Here is a 21,915-nt window from a genome sequence, read left to right as displayed (position 1 = left end):
TTATCTGAAAAAGATATATATATATATATCTCTATAGTGCATATTGAAGAGCAAAGTCTGTCCTTGCGTGGAGTCACAATGTTGAACTATTGAAGCGGTGACGCACAGAGGAATCCGATGAGCGAGGCCAGCCGGAGGAGCAGATTGAGCTGCGACGCCGTGCCCTTGAGTCTGTATTAGGAGTCATCCTCCTTGTGAAAGGTCACTCCGAACCCTCAGTGGGCTCAAGACGACGTCAAATGAAGGACAAACGGCTTGACTTCAACTGTGTTCATTCGAGACAATTGAATTACAGCATGCCGTCGTCAAACAGACAGGACAGCCCTCCCACGAGACACCACATCTGAAGGGTGCCATGAGCTCCATCTGACAATAACAAAGCCCAACTGAACCTCCATTCATGGCTATAGGTCCACGAGAACGGCTTCATATCCATAAGGTTGATTTCCTCCATCAAACCTCACAGAGGTCTATAGATCACAGACTGAGATTCAGTGAGGAGCGATGGCGACTCAATAACAGGACACTGAGCTCTTCCCATGGAAACACATTCAATACTATCAGGGGTGTGAAGAACCATCGCTGTGGATCAGTTATCAACGGTCCACTATCATCGATGCAAAGTGACGACCTCGAAACGCGCCATCAGTTTTAAGACGCGCCTTTATTTTGAAATTCCCATGGCGTGTCCATTTAGGCAAGATCACAAACCCCTGAATTGAATCAAAACCGTATTGTGACAGACTTCCAAAGAATCAATATGACGTTGTAATATTAATAATACTATAAAACTTGGGGTTTGCGTACACCCCTAGTGTGTATGCAGACAGGACTCCCCATCAGAATACCAATATGTATTCAAAACGTGGAGTTAGGACGATAACTACAGACAGTGTTGAGGGAGCAAAAACTAAAAATAGAAAATCAAACATTACTCTTTGAAATCATCCAAATCTCCTTAAAAAAGCCCCACAACTATCGCTTCACGTCTCGTTAAAGAATCATCTCCTACAAGACGATGTGCAGCATGAAGCACTGCCTGACTGTCAACATCACTGCATCTGAAGCAAAAAAATAAAGATGGAATTAATGAGCACCGAGATCCAAATTAATTTTCCACCAGCGCCTACATCCCATAATCACACCATCGGGGAAACTAGAAGCGCTAGTTTTCTTTTGGGACGACTTGTCTTCGTGTCCTCTGGCTGGTTTCAGCTGACCTAGGTCTTTACGGGGACAGCCTCTACTGTTCACACTGAGTGTGGTAGAAGAGGCTGAAATGATCCATCGCCTGTTCATTTAATGTGATTTATGGATATTGGGTAGTTTTGACTTCTGGGCAGAAGCACAGAGAAGGCCTTGATGTCAGAACGTAGAACTTGACTTGGATAACAAGACATTTGAAAGAAGAGACTTCAGTACCGCTCACATGAACCGGTGTTGGGTTTGGCCAGTTCAGTCTTGTTCCAGACCTCTGCATCACCGTGGAACTCTCGGATTTATTAAAAGCAATTTAAAATCGTTTTTTTTGTCGATTTCCACTTCTTGCAAGTCAGACGCACATCAATGAAAAATACAGAGAAATGGCCACAGAATGAACATTGGGAAGAATGTTACGTTTACTGATATTAGCAGTTGGTATCCCAACTTAATAACCAAATAATAATGAAGAAGAAGAAGAAGAAGAAGGGAAGACAGACAAGTCACTCTTTACTGATTGGTTAGAGCTAAATAACAAACAGAAACACGGCAACATGAAGAGACCGACTGATAGAAGGAAATGAAACTACTGCGTTTAAACCTTAAATAAGCAATGATTAAACTAGACAGTACCTTGAAAATATTCATGTTCATTCATTTTATACTCTCGTCAACACATTGAGGTGCTACTTTCATCATCAACAACAGAATTTATGAATTGCATAAAAAGGAGCTGGCAGCTGGCAGCGAGGGAGACCGAGGGACTGACTCTACAGCAGCGCTGGATGAGCTGGATATCAGCTCCAGATTAATCCCAAAATTCTGGAGGGATTACCCGTTCTGGGGCCAGCAGACTCCAGACAAGTCAAGCACGATGGGGAACTGCAGGCGGCGGACGGGACGGTATCCTCTGCAGATCAAGTTTCTACTCCTGAGAGCTGGACCGGTGTGAGCATCGGGGACGAAACCCATCCAGATGAAGTGAAAGCATCCCCTTTACACGGGCCCAGGACAGAAACGTGTCGCTTTAACACGGGAACCTTACCTGCACCTTCTACACAGAAAAGGTTCAATAAGAAGTAAGCAAACCCCCATCAGTAATACATAGTAATCAGAGCTGATCCCTCTCCTCAGTAGCAGTTAGGCCAAACCAAAAGAATCTCAAGTGCTTGTTTGCCTCATGCAGACTCTTAAGTGCCAAAGCTAGCTCTGATTTACTCGTAGCGAGAACCATAATTTGCGGTTCTTACAGCCCTGAGAGATGCTGCTGCTGCTGCAGCAACAACACTTCATCCTCAATGACACAAAACAAGTCCCTTGAAAATGTCATTCCCTTTTTTTTGTATTTTTCCCAGACTTCAAAAGGCAAGTGGCCTTCAATCACTGACAGGCTGGTGGCCGGTTGCACAGTCGAGTGACATCAGCAGGTTTCAATGGGAACACATCTGACAGGAACCTTGTAAACTGGAGCATAGAACATCATACTGTTCATCATCACATTCATGTTGTGTTACAGATCCGTGTCTGCTTCCTGACTTGTATTAATCAAACTAAATGACATACAGTACGTACCAACACAGACTCGGTTACTGTGAGACTTTCTTATTTGGTTCTGTAAATTAAGTCGTAATCCTGATTTCCTCTGGGAAGCCGACGACTTCGGTCCTTCAAGTGGAGGAAAAATACACAGAATGTCTGGATGACGCAGTAATAAAACACCTTTGCATCGTGGCACCTTGACTTCATGGATCGACTGTCTTGATCTACGACCTGAACAACGAAACAACAACATAGAAGAGGAATCTGAAATTAAAGGGACAGGTTGCCAACGGAAAAATAGAAGCGTGCCTTTAAATTACGGTGTCGGTGAGGGGCTGCATGTCTTCACACGCCGTCATCCACCTACAACTGGAACCGGGATCAAAAGCTGTTTTATAACCTGGACGGGGGGGATTCCCTTCCCCTTGCATCTCCTAATAGATAGCTTCAGCGTAAAGAAACGGCATGAGATGCATGTGAAGTCATGGCTCACATTGCTCTGGGCCTAAAATGATTCAGGAAGCTCTGCATTCACTGCGCTGAAGGCTGCTGGAAGGTTACAGCTAGTCTTTCTCCACAGATGGTAGTCTAGCTTCCTAACTCTGGTCTCTACCTGCCCAAAAATGTACCAGCGACACGATCAGGATCCAGTGCTTTACTACGTGAACGCTCCCATTCAGTGAGGGGCCTTTGGTTGGTGCTGACTGCAGCCATTCGTCTGGAGCCCTCCAGAACGCAACACGTCTGCTTTCTGCTACTCCTTCTCACACATCCATTGGATAAAAACAGAGCTGCACTCAAATTGCCTGAAAACCGGAGAGCCCAATTACCAAGTTATAATGGTGCCAGTGCCGGTGAACTGCGGACCCAGCCTGGGCATTTCATGTTGCACGGTCCCTAAAGGAGGAAGCTTCAATGGAAGCTGAAAAGACGCTGCCGCTCCATCGCGGTGTTAGAACATTTAAAAGGAAACCTGCCATGGGGGGTCAGAACGGTTCTCCGTGCAGGAACGGGATGCCATAACAGCTCCAGTTGTTTCAAACAACAGGCACTTCATTTCCTCACAATTAGCCATTTAGAATAAAAGAGGCTCACCTGCCACTCTTTCTGCGTGGCTATAAGTGTACGTATTCATAAGCCTACCTTTGTATCTGTTTGAATAACACGCTGCCAAACTTGCCAAAGCAAAAGAACAAAGTGTATTTCTAAATAGTTATTATCTTCTCTCTGGTATGTATGGACTCACTCTGCACCCTCGTTCCATGTGTGTTGTTTTAGGTTCTGCTTTCCCTCTTCCCATAACCCCGCGTGGACATATGGTGAAAATATGTGATCTTATCTTTTATTCAAGGATCAGGACATCAACCATCTGTCAATCAAACTATTGCCGAAAGCAAGTCGGGAGAAGAGCGTAGACATGTAATCCATCAAGGAAAAACCCGCAGTGCCCTTCTTTTGCTTAAGCAACTGATGCTACTGTAGCATCTATGCTAACCTGGGAGCCGCCAACACTCGACTCTCCATGTCGCTACAAGCAGCTTCATGCAGGACACTGGTCGGTCAGAGCCAAGTCAGTGTTCATCATTCATTTCTGTTGACGTATTTTCTCTTCACTCTAAGATGTGCTAATATTAAATAGCCTTCATACGGACGCTGTGAGCTGCAGACTGACACCTCTCATAAACCAGGCACCACACACTCACATCTCAGCTGTGCCAAGACTCCCTTTATTGATACACGTCTTCTTTCCAATCGCTATTAACTCAAACAAAGCAGACAATGAGCGGCGCTAACGCGGGAGCTAAAATGCATTCAAGTGTGTGAAAACAATGACATCAGTCCGTACGCCACACCTTCGTCCTGCAGGAATACAGTGGTAGTCCATGGGGGTCAGTGGCAGACTTCAAGTGTGTATAATCAGGACAGTTCCGGTGTTAAATGAGGGAAAGAACACTTCATACTGGGAGCGATCGCATCCATCCATCAGCTGTGTGTTTTGTAAACCCGTCCTGTGGCTCACTGACTCTACCCTTCAACTCATACACCCGGTGGGAAAGATAGTTTTAACTCCGAGGACGAAAGACCCTCTCTGACATCGGGCGCATGCATCAGCAGACCTGACAATGTGACGGGGAGGAACGGCACGCCGGCAAGGTCATGCTGGAGGACGACGAGGAGGAAGATCGGGAGGGGGGGGGGGGGGCGGGGGGGGCAACAGGGATGGAGACTGACAAAAGACGGGGGAACTGGTCGAAGAGAGGGGGGGATGAATCAACAAAAACTGTGCCGTCAGCATCCCCAGGGCCAGAGAGCGTCGAGCGGGACGCCGAGTCTCCCCCTCTTCTCCTTCCTCCTCTCCTCCCTTCCATATCTCCCTTTGTCTTTCTCTTTCATCCATATGGCAGATTCCACCTCTTCCCCTCCCCCTGCCCTGCTGCGCACTCTATTGAAATGGCCTCACACACACACACACACACACACACACACACACACACACACAGAGAGAGAGAGAGAGAGAGAGAGAGACCCACGCTTGCTTGAACAAGCATCCCACATCCTCTGAGCCACGTCTTATTTACGGTTCGATTGCGGCCCGACCGCCCTCCAGGACGAACGTCCTCCTCCTGCCTCCTCACCACCCAGATGTTGTTCCAATGATAAGGAGGAAACCTGCTTTGTCCACCGGGGTCATACAAAAAAAACCATCTGTGTCGAAAGCAGCACGAAAAGCTGCAGCGGGATCATCGCGGCGCTGGTGTCGGAGGAGGAGGAGAGGGGATGAAGCCTGACATGCAGATATGACCCGGAGCAAACACGGCTATTATTCTTTAAAAAAAACACAGGAGCCGTTTTCGTTTGTTTGGTTTTTAGGTCGATAAGAACAAAAATGCAGCTGAGAACAGCACAAAGCCTACTGTAAACACAGACAGCAAATCCCTGTGCAGCGTACACAAGTTGAGAGCGGAGGGCTCTGCAGCAAGAGTACACACACCTCCACAGAACAAGGTAATGAAGTGTGTGCCAATGATTGGACAGAACCCCTGGGAGGCACAGCACAGCACTATCACCGCTACAGAGGTGAGTAATAGAACTGCTACGTCTTCCTTCCAAAAACCCACTAGCGCTGCCCGTGTGCCCGCTGACGCATTCCACTGGAGTCTGCAACTCTCTGGCTCTGCAGCCTGCAGCCAACTGTTAGAATGCACAGCCCCTCTGAGACGCAGACGCCTCCTTCACATCGGGCAGCCAGCGTGCCTGAGCCACGCTGCTCTGCATGGATAGTGAGAGGTCCTTCTTAATGCACCGACTCCGGCCGTACCATCAGGCCAGGGGCTTATGTGACACTGACAACAATAGAGCACTTTGTTTGATACCCATCATGTGGATGGAAGCTCTGTGTGTGTGTGTGTGTGTGTGTGTGTGTGTGTGTGTGTGTGTGTGTGTGTGTGTCTCACTGGTGAGCTCACTGCCACCGCACTGCACAGCTGTGGAGCGGTTAGCGCTGATAACGCCATCTCCCGACCCAAAAGAGGCGGGAGACGGCGTTACAGAACACTCCTCCAATTCCCTCCCAGTGTCAACAGTGCTGCCATTGTCCACGCTGCTAGCACAATTAGCTGCTAGCTGCTAGCACAATTAGCTGCTAGCTGCTAGCACCGACACCAACACTTAAAGGAATCCTGGTGTTCATGTGTTTCTTTTAATGACAGCAGTCAATATAACATCTGAACTATTATTTGAACTGTACATTGAACTAAACATCAGAACACGCAGCACTGGGGCTCTGTTCTGTACTTGGACCCGGAGCAGGAGAGCGAGTGTTGCCATCAAACCACATGGGAGCCTTTAAAAAACACAGATATTGTTGTCTACTTTTCAGCTGTTTGACAAAACTCAAGCCAGTGAATTTTCAGGAATTTTTGCTTATCTTTTAATAAACCAAACATTGAAGACTTCAGGGCTAGTCCTATGTTCAGTATTGGTGCAACTACATGCAAACGTTCCCTTACTTGAGGTGCGTCTGGTTTCTGATTTGTGGATGTCACATAAGAACACCGTGACACGGTTAGTTTAGCATCCTACTTCTACTGCCTTTACAAAACAGTGTAAGCAACAGAGGAGCATCTGGAACAGGAACTCACTGCTGCGGCGTCGACCCCTGCTCGCTAAAGTAGTAGCTGTTTATATTACTGCCGAGACGAGCGGATCAGCAAACTGACAAACTTGTAATTTAAATCGAAGTGTAAAAGGAGAAGCGGCCATCTGCCCTTCAGATCCCAAACAAAAGTAGTGTTACTGGAAGTGTTGTTCCCAGACTTTCAAACGGCCTTCACCGCTCAGCTGCCATTTGAACAAGGCAGCGCGACACTTCTTCTGTGTGTGTGTGTGTGTGTGTGTGTGTGTGTGTGTGTGTGTGTGTGTGTGTGTGTGTGTGTGTGTGTGACAGCACTCTCCACAGTGTATGTAGGTCATGGGGTTGGGTTACCACACAGCTCAATAGTTTCCCTTAATTGATAGACAATCACTCTGTTGGTGTTCGGTCTGCAGCGGTCACCGTCTTCAGCCCGACATCATTCCCGACGTACAAATAAGGAAACACTGCGAGATACTTTGACCAAAACATTTTCTCTCTTGTTGGCTTTCCTTCACAAAGCAGCACTAAGATGCATACCTTGTATAACAATGTGCGACGCGTTCATTTAAAGCTGGTATTCCAGTGATGGCCGACCCTTAAATAACAGCCAGAGGTGGCCATCGTCACGGTGCACAGTCATCAGAAATAAACGTTTCATTGAACTTAGTTTTCAATATTTTCACTTTTTCGTTTTTTCCTCAATCAGCATTTAGGCGCCGCTGTTGCAAGTCACCACTTCCTGTCGATGTTTCACAATAAAAGCCTACCTACTGGAAGGCTAAAATATTTTAATGTGAAAAGCTTAACGTTGACCGGGAAGAATAGAAAAGTGAAACACGCAGAACTATATTACTGAATTCATCAAGACAACAGATGAACATGAAGCATTAAGCATTAACAATAAACATCTGTTTATAGCAAGCAGCAATAAAAGCTCCTCTCTAATATGAAGTTCAACTCGAAGCTCGTCTCTAATATGAAGTTCAACTAGAAGCTCGTCTCTAATATGAAGTTCAACTAGAAGCTCGTCTCTAATATGAAGTTCAACTCAAAGCTCGTCTCTAATATGAAGTTCAACTCGAAGCTCGTCTCTAATATGAAGTTCAACTAGAAGCTCGTCTCTAATATGAAGTTCAACTCAAAGCTCGTCTCTAATATGAAGTTCAACTCGAAGCTCGTCTCTAATATGAAGTTCAACTAGAAGCTCCTCTCTAATATGAAGTTCAACTAGAAGCTTCTCTCTGCCACTGAGGTGAATAAACAGATTTGAGAATTAGCGGTGTTTCCTCTTAGTTTAGCTACAGTCGAGACGGTAGAGTATCTAAATCCTCGTTAGATTGATTCTCCCCTTCCACCTCCTGACATCAACAAACGGACCACTGACTCTTTGAGTCTAATTTAATATCCACTAATACTCTCCAGGAGACTCACATTTTCACTTAAGAAAAACAAAAGCCTCGTGCAAAAGAAATGCAAAAGGACACGCGCGCCGGCTTAACCGCACGCTACACCTCAAGGTGTTGATGGGAACGTAAGCCTCTTAAAGACAGGAAAGCTGCTAATGAAGTTCACGTCTGAAAAGTGCAAGAATCACGGTGCTGCAAAGTCACACAGCCTAATTTAGGAACATCTTTCAGCACCACTCGGGCTGAGTGAGAGGGAGCGCAGCCTGGGGAGGAACACTCTCAACCATGGGAATAACAAGGAGCATGTGATTCTGAGAGTGTGTGTGTGTGTGTGTGTGTGTGTGTGAGAGTGTGAGTGAGTGAGCCCCGCGGAGGGATGTCTCATAGGCATACACGCAGACAAACTGACAGAAGGAAAGAGCCAAAGTGACATTACAGAAGAAATAAAACACGGATGATTCACGCGATTCACAAACAGCAACATTTCGTTTGTGACGACGAGCTTGGCTGAAGAAAAGCCGGCGCTGGAGACGAAGAGGACCGAGAGTGTGAAAGAGACCCGTCCGACTGCCGGTGATGAACTTCTGATGCGACCGGCACACTTGTCGAACGACAAGTCAAAAGGCTGAGAGCCAGAGTCGTACCGACAACACAGCAAGCTGTCTCACCAAAAGAACAACTCAGGCCACACCAGGAGTCCAACGCTGTAATTACAGCTGCATGAGAGTCTCCTTTCACGACGCGTGCTTGTGAATTCAGGGTGACACGCGATTCGGATCGAGGCTGGGGCGACTCGTGGATGTAATAGATTACAAAAATACGTTTGCGTAACATGCGTTGAAACGTCATGAGAACGTGGAAGGGTTGGAGACGATGTGACGTTCTGAAAACACATGCGAATGTGTCACAGCAGCAAGACAGCCGTGCACCACTGAAAGAGGAACGCTCCCACCACGCGCCACCCGACGTTACTCAGCCGTCGTACATCTACGGTTTCCTTTAAACGGCTTTCACTGTTAAACACACGGCGGATTACCTTAATTGCACATCACTCCTGCTTTGAAATCAATCCATATCACAATGATCATTTGAAGCACTTTAAAACACGTGTTAGATCAATTAAAAGCAATCGTTAGCTGCTTATTGGGATACCTGCGTTGGTGTAGCTAGAAATATCTAGAATAGAAAGGTACACTGTATATTTGAACAAATGACACCAAACAAGAGCCGCCTTACGGCACACAGCAGACCCAAAATAAACCATTATTATTATTATTATTATTATTATTATTATTATCATCATCAGTCATTGTTAACTTGAGGAGACGGACGTGGATAAAACGCTAAAGTTTTCTGTGGAATCTTTCGTGGGCTCCCTAAACGTTCAACTCTTAAAAACAAATCGGCGATCGGCAAAGGATCAGCTGATTGTAAAGACATGCAGTCATCAGAATCAGTTGTCATCAGGCTGATTGCCTGAGAGCATCCATACCACTGCTGTGGTCCACCAGCTAGAGGGAACGCCCTCACAGTGAACCTACCCCCCCACGACTGTACAGTTCTGTCAAACACCATGCAATACATCCAGCATGAAGCTGCTGCAAAGCAAAGCTCAGTCTTCTTCTGCTCTGTTGTTTATTGATACATAATGTGCTTTTGAGGAGTTAAATGCAGTCGGGCCTACTAACCTGCAACTCCAGGCCCACAGAGACAGAACAGAACATTCCACTGTGGCGGCACAGATGTTCCACTACTTCATAAATCACAACGCTGTCGCTATCTGTCCTCACTGCAGGAAGCATGCGGACAACAACTCCACAAACTGAAAGACTTGTCTCAAGTATTCCCAGTAAGAACGGAACAAAAGATTCATGTCAGCATTTCATTTTAACGTTCAGGGTGTGATCTTAGGCGGCCAAACCTTTCCACTTGTCCTGAGGTTTCCTATAAAAGAAGTCGGTCCAGACGGTTGTTTTCTGGAAGCACGCGGCGCTCCGGCATCACCGCAGCAGCTTCTGTACGAACACCGACACAAAGCGCCCGAGGCCAGAACAAATCCTGACCTGTTTTATAGAAACAAAGGGATCAAATTAAAATGTTCCCACTGAGTGAGCAGAGCACACAAACATGCCCCCGTGGGCCGGCAGCACCTGCTACGCTCTGCTCCCAGCAGCCCCCGAATCTAGTTTAGATCCACTGTGGCATCTCTATCGGCTCAGACCACCGGACCAGAGACTAGCTCAAGACCTCCAAACAGTGTGTTCCTCTGTCTGAACCTCAGGTGTTACAAGTGGAACTTCCCAGGTTTGTGGACGCGATAACGGGCCCACAACCACTCAAAACGCTGGATCGGGTATCGGTCCATTCACTTCAATGTTCATGAACTTTATACATTATACTGGAATTTTAGTTCCCGTTTTAGTTTTTACCAATTCAGGTTCTGTTGCTACAGAACCTCCTTTAGAAGATTTGTTCACCGAGCTGGCACACGTTGTATTATTGTAATGATAAATATCACATCAGTGCATCTATACCTATGTATTTATGTTAGAGCTTTGTTTAACACAGTGAGGCATACAGAGTGTTCATTTAGCGTTAAGCCGAGGTACCGACAGAGGCGGAACAGGGCATCCCTAGATTCTGGGGTTCCGTTGTGAAAGCCCCGTTCTCAAGCAGGTCTCAGCAGTAGAGCCGAACATACGCAGGATCCACCATGAGTGGGATGTGTACTTTAGAAGTGGTGTTCAGGGAATTCAAATGGGCCTTGAGGGAGTCCTCCACCAGCCCCAACAGAGACGGAGAAACACCATAAAACCCTGAGCTCATCAACACCAATAATCCGGTCTATTACGAAACAGGTTGTGCTCAATTCTGACACATCACAGCCGTAAAAACACAGGAAGCGAGGAGCTGGAAAGGCCGTTCTTTCACAAAGGACATTTAGCCAGAAGGCATTGTGGTTAATTGAGGAAGTCTATCTCCGACGGCCGGGGCTTGACCTCTTCTCCTCGAGTCACTCCAGCAGACGAACGCAATCTACCGCCCAATGTGAGCATCGTTAACCCGTTCACATGGGAGCGCGGAAGCCGGCCCAGGACGGCACACTAACAGGCGCTCTATTTTGTCTTAATCTCGCTCCTCCTTCTCCTTCTATATATAGCCATATCACCAGGGGCTCCGTGCAGAGCCACATACAACATGGAGGACGAGAAGGAAACGGAGAAGGTTGATGAATGCGTAACGGGCAGGCGAGCGGAGAGAGGGGCGCTTCATTCATACACCACGCTGCAGAGTCGCTCAGAGGTCTGAAGACAGACAGGTTGTCGGAGGGTGGGGCTCATATCTCGATAACGATGTATTACTATGTAATATTACTATATTGCATCATAGTTTTATAGTAGTTTAATAAATACATATTCTATATAAAATTACCATATGGTAAACCCTGCTTTTGCATACTCCTTTATCAATTATTTTTCTCAATTCAAGTTGCTGTGAGGAACTTTAAACAGTCTCCATGTGACCATGGACCATCAGAGAGAAGACTCTTGATGCTCGTCATCGGTGCCACCGGGTTGGATTTTGTGCAAAAGCAAAAGGAAAACATTCAGGTTCACCAGAAACTCCTTCAGCTCAGAATCCAGACCAGCCCACCGTGGACAGAACCAGATCCTGACTTCGCTTTTGAGGTGGAGGGCTCAGCGTTCCCTCCTCCAGCCAGGAGCAGAGCCTCGTCGCTCCTGGCTGGAAACACTACCGCTTTTGTCCACAGGGGCCGCCAAAATCAACACAAAATGAAAGTTCCTCATAGTAACTTTAATTAAGAACTTTTGTGCAAAATGAAAACAACTAGACATTTACAGCTTCTTCTTTGTTTACATGAATGCACACAGTTAGTAATCAGATTAAGGAAGGTTTGATTTAAGTGAGTTTGAGCAGACTTTCTGAGAAATGTCAGTTAGTTTGCGCTTGTTGTTGAGATTTAGACGGCATAACTGTGTCCCACGATATCTCCATACACGAGTTCATGGAGATACGGTTCCATGAAAGACAATAAATGATGATCATATCCGATCATATTAGAGGATTTACTGTAAGAACACAAGGCCTCGGAGCAGAGTAGCGCCTATAAGACAAGAAAAGACTGTTTCCACAGCTACCCGTGTGGCCTGCATTATTGATGGGCTTAGCCTAATCCGCTGCGAGTACATGTACAGCCACATCATGACACGATCCATGTTTTCGGGGGCGATACACGCGGTGAGCAGCTCTGATGTGAAACCTTTGCGCGGCTGTCTGCTCCTGTGCATACGTTCACAAAGATAAATACTGCTGGAGAGGGGAACAAGGCTGGTCTGGAGCATGTGATGTGAAAGAGATAAACAGAACACCAGCTCGCACCGTCCTCACTCCATCGTCCGTAACTGCAGCCTTGTGTCCTTCACTGGATTCACTCAGACAGACATGGATCGCCCCTCCACTGCGTCTGGTTCTGTCTCACGGTGGAACATGAAGGTCTGACTTCCATGTGATCCACAGATGCTGCCGGTGGACTTTCTTTGTGTTTGTTTGCTTTCTGCTGGCCTGAATAGCAAAGAGCACTTAACACGGCATGCCTCGCAGGACAAGATGAACTCAGAAGAAGAAGAAAGGAGTCGCTTTAGAACACTTTGAACCGACCAATAACACGACAGCAGGAAGTGAGTGAGCAGATATTGCCCGACTTCTCCCCCTTTCCTCTGAACAGACTATTAATATTCCCACTATTTCAGTAGAACGGCAGATGCGTACGTACGGACAAACGCATCACACATCGTTGCTCTACTGGATGGTCAAACACGACCTCCTCCATCATTATATCTGTGCAACACACCAGAGACAAACTCACACCCTCCACCCTCCACCGTGCACCGTCCAGTGGAACGGTTTCATTCAAATGACTGCAAGGCAACCACGGCTGCCTAACACTCTTAGAATAATGGACAAATGATAATGTGCATCTTTAATACCCTGCACACAGTACATGGCTTTGACGCTAACGTACACAGACCGACGTCACCACCCTGCTTGCGATGCTCTCCGAGGCTTTGACGCTAGCTCGTAGTTAGTAACGGAGCCCTTGAGCAAACGTCTTCTATGACGGTGTGTGTACGCAGACTGAGTGACACTGGACTCTAAAATGAAGTCAAATATCGGTTCTAGTTCAGGCCACTCAGTTACAGAGTGTCGACTATCGTACTTATACTTATTTAACGTTTAGAAGAGTGCGCTCATAAACCACTGAAGACATGTCAGTGTCTCTACTACAGATAGACACTCCGATAAGATGAATCTACAGTCTAAAGATCATCTTCACTGTGAACAACATGCGACACGTGGGGAAGAATTAAAATAAATGAATGAATGAATGAATGAATGACGCTCTCTAGAAGAGACCCAGCAGACACACAGCTGAGCCTCACCTGTGTCTCACAGCACACCTGAGCTGCTCTGACCTGTTGACACGCCGACATGAGAAGAGGTTCCTCCACGCTGCTCACAGTGAAAGACCCACTGATGACTGTACTCAGTGCTGTTCAGACCGAGGAGAACAAAGCCTCTCAATCGCCCACGCCCACACACACACACACACACACACACACACACACACACACACACACACACACACTAGCTGCCGTTTACTCAGATCTGCTGATAACCAGGAAGAAAACAGGAAGCGTGTTTCAGGACAAAGGGTGACACGGAGTGGCTCCTGATAACGAGCGCACCAACTATTCAAAAGTGCCGTCAAGACATAAAAGCGGGACTTCCGCTTGTAACTACAACATTGTTAGCCTCATCGGAAAAAGCACGCATCCCTGCAGACAGTGTTCAGGACACCTCGTGCGAGCTGACCCTGGTGCTAAGAGAACACTCTAGCACTGCAGGGGCAGCGCCAACGTGTCCAGGAAGGCACCCAGCAGAGGACCAGCTGGAGGGATTTCATTTCCTGCGTCCTGTGCATTCAAATATTTGGCTGCAAACAAATTATCGGCCAGTCCAGCAGGACGCTCCTCTCGCCAAAAGGGACAATTTGCCTAAATTTGGTGCTTGGCAGGAATACATTTGGTCCGGCAAAAAAAAAAAAAAAAAAAGGAGAATTCCTGACAATCATTACAAAACCCCAAAGTAGCTGCTATCACTGCTGAGAAGGAAACGCAAAGTTACACAAAGTGACAAACAAAACATGCTCTTTCTGGGAGGAAGATCATTCATTGTGGAGGTTGTGTTTAGGTCATCAATCACGTCTTATGTAGGAGCACGTTTGCTGAAGGTGAGCTAAAACACCTGCATGAGAGAATCCAGCAGCCGATGACACCGACAGTCTCCTTCAGTACGCTCAAACAGCGGCGCTCTCGAGGAACCCGTGGATCGATCTGGAGGCGACGGCTACCATTAATGATGCGTCACGTTATGAGTTACAGGAGCATTAAAAAAATTAAATATAAAAAAAAGACAACGTATCAGAGCACACACACACACACACACACACACACACACCTCTTTAAACGTGTCACCTCAGCAGGTGGAGTTCTGCAGAGGCTCCTGGTCTGGTCTGTGGATCCGGCCCCTTCGACTTAGTTTTGATCAGCATTTGCTCAGGGTGCCCCCCCCCCCCCCCCCCCGACAGTGTTTAGTATTAGCCGACTACTCGCAACTGGATTTTGAAAAACCTCAATTACTCCCTTTAACTCGGCACATCAGACAAATTGCTTTTTCCCGCTCAGCTGCGAGTGGATTCAATCACTCCGCACTCTTTCTGTAAACCAAGGCAAGAGTCTGTCAGCGAAATGCTTCTCCTTTGTATTGCTTTTATGCAAAAATAATAATAACAACAACAACAGCAACAACCCTACTCTGCTGCATTGTTTTAACATGTGGGTGTTTGTCACTAAGTCAGAAGGAGGGAACACCGCTGAGCTCGAGAGCAAACTTTGATACCGTCACGTTACACTGGTTCATTATTATTACCACACACACACACACACACACACACACACACACACACACACACACACACACACACACACACACACCTGTATGTATATGTATGTATCCTATTCCTGCTCCAAACTATCGTTCATACATCGGCCTTAAGAATCCACCATCGGTCTACGTTTAACCCTTTAGGTTCCAGGGGTCCCCCTCATCTAGGACCCTGATGTCCAGCCTGCAGCCATTACCACCCTGAAGACACACTGTGGGTGGAGATGAACTGAAGAAGAATCACTGAGCCTGGTGTGATGTGTGGAAGCCTAAACGCCTGTTGAGGTAAAGACACTCTTCACCATTCTCATTATTTCATGTATTTATGACTACTTTTGTTCATTGTTCTTGACCGTAATAAGTTGAAATGGTGGCTGCTAATACAACGACCACAAAGAGAAGCAGGAGCACTGCGTTACTTTTATATCTGCCGCCTGTCTGTTTTGAGTCTTTGAATGTATTGCCACTAGCAGCCCACAGTGTCCCGGTGTCACACCACAGTGATCGTTGTAACCTTTTGAGCACTTTATCGCCGACTGTTGCAGCTTTCCTTCCAGCCAGGGCGAGACCCACAAATCGCTTTCTATGAACTTTTTTCCGGATATATCTACAGCGCGAGCAGAGGACGGAAAGACAGCTACGCTAGCAGAAGGCGATGCGAGCAACTCATCGGAACGCCTGTTCAACGAGCATCGAGTTCCTCTTTCTCCATCCACCTCCTGCGCTCAGCCAAAGGCCGTCTGTAAGCTAAGAGAAGCATCACTCGGTCACTCCACTGCTCCACCAGTCTGCTGTGACCCATCCGCTCGTCACGTCACCGGAGTCAGGAGTCAAGAGTCTCGCCTTCATCATTTCGTATTAATGAACCCGCAGAGATCCAACGTGAACATCTTTAGGGGGCTGCAGAGAGCTCTTAGGATGAATGAGGCTGAATGGAGACACTGCTGTCATATGAAACCGGTCAACCTGTTGAATCCATTAGTAACGTTTCGTTTCAGATCGTGGGGACGAGAGACGCTCAAAAGGGAAAACCGGCCTGCCGTTGTTTTGGAAGGACTCTTTGACCTCTCACCTCAAGATGTCTGAATAAAGATGGGTTCTATGGGTCTGACCGATTAAAGCGATCAGCTTAACTTCATACTCATCGTCAGTCTCTCACACACACACACACACACACACACACACACACACACACTCTAAACCTTGCTGTGATGACATGTTAACATAGTGTTTGACTCTTTTGGACCTCCAGTAGTTTGAAGAACTGATGCTTTCGTCCATGTTGGCTTCATTCTTCAGCATCAGAGGGTGTCGCCATGTTTAATCTGTCATGCTCAAAAGATGCAAAATGTAACTTTCATAAAACTAAAAAACTAAAAAAGCAGAATGACAACAACCCAACCAGAGCCTGGAGGAGACTCAAACGGAGTGTCAACCACTGCTAGTGAGACGGACTCTTACAGAGCCGGTCTCACATGGAGACGGACTCTTACAGAGTCGGTCTCACATGGAGAAATTTTCACTTTCACTCAGTGGTCGGCTAGTTAGCTTGCTAGCTTGCCTTTTCCCACCATGCTTTTCACACTAAACTGCTTTCAGACAGTGAGCCACTCAGTGGGCTGGTTGACCAGCTAACAGCTGAGTATAGTACTGTGTATAAGTACTGAGTGTAGTACTGAGTGTGCGTACTGTGTATATGTACTGTGTATATGTACTATGTATAAGTACTGTGTATAGTACTGAGTATAGTACTGTGTGTGCATACTGTGTATAGTACTGTGTATAAGTACTGTGTATAGTACTCTCTGTGCGTACTGTGTGTAGTACTCTGTGTAGTACTCTGTGTAGTACTGTGTGTAGTACTCTGTGTATACATACTGTGTAAACATACTGTGTGTGGTACTGTGTGTAGTACTGTGTGTAGTACTCTGTGTAGTACTGTGTATACATACTGTGTGTAGTACTCTGTGTAGTACTCTGTGTAGTACTCTGTGTATACGTACTGTGTATACATACTGTGTGTGGTACTGTGTGTAGTACTGTGTGTAGCACTCTGTGTAGTACTGTGTATACATACTGTGTGTAGTACTCTGTGTAGTACTCTGTGTAGTACTCTGTGTAGTACTACTCGTCGGGGTTATGCAAACCACGCGAGCACATCGTACACTGAGCCGCATACCTGCATCACACTTCCAATGCGTTGCAGCAGCAGCAGCAGCAGCTAGCATAGCATAGCATAGCATAGCATCCATATGACTGTATGCCTGCGGATCGTGGCTACATGATGCGGTCTCCCGGCGAGACCTTCACAGGCACCACTGACAGGGCAAAGCTGAGGTAAGATGACAGCCATAAATCCCACTGTCGCGGTGCGCGTGCGCGCGCACACACACGCACGCGCGCGCACACACACACACACACACACAAACATGAGGTAATTTCGCAACGCTCTCAGAGGCAGAAGTGCACATTGTGGTGAACCGCTGCTGTCATTTTGACCGGAGAGTCACCACGTCCGCGCCGTTCAGGAGGATCGCCAGCTTTAATATTACATAAACACAACCGGAACCTCAAATCACATTAGCAGACCCCGTTCGTTTCATCCTCCGCAAAAAAACAACAACGAAATAACACGCAGACAGCCTACTCACGGTGTCGGTGCTGCAACGGAAAGTTGGGATTTCCGGACACGTTGGTGTTGTTCTCCGCCGCTTCACTTCAAAACAAAGGTGACGGTGTTCCTCCGTGTCGTCGCTGGCGTTGCAGAGAAGGAGAACAGAGGCTGAGGCTGTCGTCCGCTCGCATGTACTGCAGTGTTCACAGCCTGCTGTCGGCGTTCTCCTTCGTCTGGATGTTTGTGTCGCGGTCGGCAGAGGAGACGGTGCAGCAGCGCCGCCGAGCGGTGCGGAGGCGCTAGAGGAGGCTCTCCTCAGCCGCCGAGTGTCAAGGTACCGCTGGTTAAAAGTACTTCCGCTCAGCATTCATAGAATAAAAGCAACAGAACGAAACGATTCAAACTGGTTCGATGACTGTAGCGCGTTCTCATGGATCACTACATGTTCACTGAGACATAACAAAGGCTTTGAGTAAGTGTTTCACACCAGAACCGCTCCTCATTGACTTTTACCTTTATGACTCACACTAACAATTCCATGTTGGACATAACTACACAAACCATCTGCATGGCATCGTAAACCATTAGCAAAAAACTAAACTATATGAAAGGAGTGTCGCAATCCACCGAATCCACAATTCCATTTGACTTTTAATTTTAAAAGTCATGATTCGATTTCCAATTATTTCTTTCAGCACTGATGGCACCGCCATCATAAGATAATGGTGTCTTGATTCGTTATAATCAACAGATCATTGGTTTCATGCAATGAACTGTATTTTCTTCTTTAAAAAAGTATGTACCACACTATATAAATTTAATAAGCTATTTGTTTTATCTTACCAGTCAATTGGGAACAAACTACTTTACAACACGAGATGATCCATCAGATATCTGGGGTTACTTCACGACACCTTGAGTTTCTCTCGGGTTAAAGGACGTCTGGGGGACCTGCTCGTGTTTGTCCAGCAGTGACTTTAATGCAGGTATGAAGAGAATGTGATGATGCTACTGTTAATTAAATGCACTCACTAAAACACTCAAAGTAACGCTTCTCCTACTTTGTTTTTGTCTGAATGCTTTGTGGTGAAAATTAAACAATTGACATCAACTGTGTGTGTCCACTAGATGGCTCCACACCTCCAGTATTAAAACATCTACTCTTGACAGATCCCTTCTAGTTTGATTATACAGCTGGTCTACAAGGATCCAGACTATTTCATTTGTTTTGCCACAGTCCAGAAAATAATTTCATCCACTCTGAAGTCAGTGTAGACCATCAACAATTCTAAATGTTACCCTTTTACTTTGCTATATTAATATTAATATATATTAAAAACACAATCCATATAAGGAAATAAAAGATTGCAATTTTATGTATTAAAACAAATGTTAGTGGTTAATAATTAGTCGTTTTTATGATGTATTATAAGTTGCTTAGAGGTAGCGTACACAGGTCATAATTCCTTCTCTAATATCTATTTATGTTGTTGTAAACACTACATTTGAGGTGGTGGTCCGTTACACCACTCCCGTCCGATCAACTGTTTTTCCCGTTTTAACTCGAAGTTCTAATTCCTTCCGTGCAATCAAATGAGTCGCCGTGATAGGGACTCGTTTCATGAGGCTTCAATGTTGTACCGATAATGACCCAGTCATTCTGTCCCTCTGTGGTGAGCTCTGAGGACTTCTTTGAAAACCACTTTCAGTAAAAGCAGTAGAGTGCATTATTGTGCTTAGAGTATGTCACCCATTACGTCTGGTAGTGAAAGCTTCGATTCAAAGTCGCTCTTTACCTGCGCAGGACCCCTAAAAGCAAGTCAGTCCTTCCTTGGTCAGATGGACTTGATGGCCACTGAGCAGGATCAATTGGTGAGAGGGAGCAGAGTTAGCAGAAACCGAAGACATTGGTTGTCAAATATCCATTGGAGCTGAGGGGTGACATTAGTGGGAACATGTTTAGCTACTCGGTTCCCACAATTCAATTTTCTAACAGAGATAAAGACTTTGTGACAGCAAACAGGGAACGTACCAACTTTTTCTAATTCGTGTAAACATGAATAAGATCACTTCAATGTAAACAAAGGCATAGCAGTAACTTTACATTGGCAACATATAGTTAACTTACCCGCATCATCATCTGTTGAGGTATCCTCTACACCTGGACCAGGAGCTGCAGTAGAGTCATCTCCAGCTGCTGTGTGGGACAATTATAATATAGTCATAAATAGAACATGCAGAGTATACAAACAAGATACGTTACACAAGGTAGTATACGAGTATACGAGTATACGAGTAAGATAACACAGTGAATTTGGATTTTACATTTCTTTTAAAGGCTGGAGTACAAGTAGGTCTCAGTGTACAGAGAGAAGGCAGTAGGATGTTCACCGACCAGTGCGTTCATCATCTCTGGTTCAGTCAGCACCATGGGATGGTGCTCCGCCACCAAAGTACTTCATTATTGCTCCTTAGATAGACAGTGGATATTATTTTTAGAATTATTGTGAACAGAAAATAATGTGATGTGTAAATTAATGCAAGTCCAGTGTTAGTGACCTTATTTACCGATACAGCTTTGGCTCAGTATGTATTTGTTTAATTTGCTAATTTAACTCATTGTAATTTTTTCGTTGCCTTGTTGTTTACATGGACATTAATTTTAATTTTCAAAAGGCCTTACAGACAGCTGGGATGTGGCGATAGAGCCTGCAGACAGCTAGCTAAGCTAACTAGCTGCTGTTGATGGTTATAGTACGTCGCTTTATAGCTAGCTAGCTAACAGTACCACTCAAAAGTGTTTACAACTTTTTAAAAGTGCCGTATTTAAAAACAAGTGTTTTGTCCATAAATACCGACCTGCCCCCCCACCGGGAGCGTTTCAGAAGCGGAGAGCTCGCGGGCGCCACCCGCGAAAATCGTGAGATTCCGCGATAATGTGCGTAACAACCAGGATGTACAAAGAGAACAAGAAACACATAAGGGGTTACTTTACCTGTCCGACGATGAACTGATGTTGATTTGTTCATATTTCACTGTTTTTTGAGACATTTTTAAGCTTGGATATATAATCTTACATTTTTGTGGTTAAAGCAAAATATAAGAAGAAGAAGAAGAAAAGTGTAGAAGAAGAAGAGAAGTGCAGAAGAAGAGCAACGACAGAACAAGCATAATCTGATCCGTGGGCTCTCGCACGCCCCCTTCAGTGAGGCAGAGGTACTGTTTGCCTCTCTGTGCTTTTTCACAGCGGTTTAATGTCAGATCAGCAACACTAAACATGTTCTACACAGACGTGAAATACATGATTCTATGTAAAGAAAGGACATTTAATAAAAGAGTCTACAGATATTACAGTGGTGACAAACAATGAGACAGAAAAAGACTCAACAGTTAGTGAGGATTCACAGTGAGGTGAGGAACAGCTGGTCACTGTCTCACCTCACTGTCTCCTCTGTTTGAACAGGACATGACATCATTCAGAGATTATGATTATAAAAATGATTGAAATGATTGGAATCATACAGAAATTACATTTATAGCACAGATCAGTAGAGAAATATTAATATTTATTTTATTTTAGCATTATTTGTTTTTTACTTTTCATGATGACAGGTGAGGCTCTGCCTCACTTGCCTCCCCTGACCGCACGTCCCTGTTGTCCTTGTGCTGGTTGTTTCTTTCCTTCATCAGCCTTCTTCTTCTTTTCGGCGCTGATGGGTATATTCTTTTTGACATTTTCACGGTCACGGTCACAGTTTTGGATTAAACAAACAGGATAATCATTGGTTGTCACCCTATAGAAGACGTAGCAATCAGCTTTGAGTTAGGAACAACAAGTACCAATTTAATTAATTTAATTCATTGTAAGGTTGCCAGGTCGGACGAACCAGTGTTTGGGGGCCCCCTAATAGCTGCGGGGCCCCAAGCAGCCGCTTAGTTGGCTTATAGGTAGGGCCGGCTATGCCCAGTGCTCAAAGTGGGCTGGTACCACAGAC

At 45.8% G+C, this 21,915-nt stretch overlaps 1 protein-coding gene and 1 long non-coding RNA gene across 3 annotated transcripts in view; one reads left to right on the top strand and one right to left on the bottom strand.

The window, feature by feature from the left end:
- The window catches only part of LOC137891858 (uncharacterized), a 68,330-nt gene extending 50,184 nt beyond the window's left edge, over nt 1-18,146 (bottom strand). For both annotated transcript variants that reach the window (XR_011105381.1, XR_011105382.1), the window contains exon 1: nt 17,958-18,146. This is a non-coding gene — a long non-coding RNA (uncharacterized lncRNA). The remainder of the gene's footprint in view (nt 1-17,957) is intronic.
- Nucleotides 18,147-18,774: 628 nt separating this feature from the next.
- Nucleotides 18,775-21,915, top strand: part of zgc:162780 (uncharacterized protein LOC555377 homolog) — an 84,643-nt gene continuing 81,502 nt past the window's right edge. The window contains exon 1 of the mRNA XM_068736655.1: nt 18,775-18,906. Within this exon, the coding sequence (XP_068592756.1) occupies nt 18,901-18,906 (6 nt within the window). The 5' untranslated portion in view covers nt 18,775-18,900. The remainder of the gene's footprint in view (nt 18,907-21,915) is intronic.

This window comes from Cebidichthys violaceus, unplaced genomic scaffold (assembly GCF_023349555.1).
Source record: "Cebidichthys violaceus isolate CVI_PGR_0920_01 unplaced genomic scaffold, fCebVio1.0.p SCAF_71, whole genome shotgun sequence".
In the NCBI taxonomy this organism is placed as follows: Eukaryota; Metazoa; Chordata; class Actinopteri; order Perciformes; family Stichaeidae; genus Cebidichthys; species Cebidichthys violaceus.
Note: the sequence above shows the minus strand (reverse complement) of the source record. Positions and strands in the feature narration are given on the sequence as shown.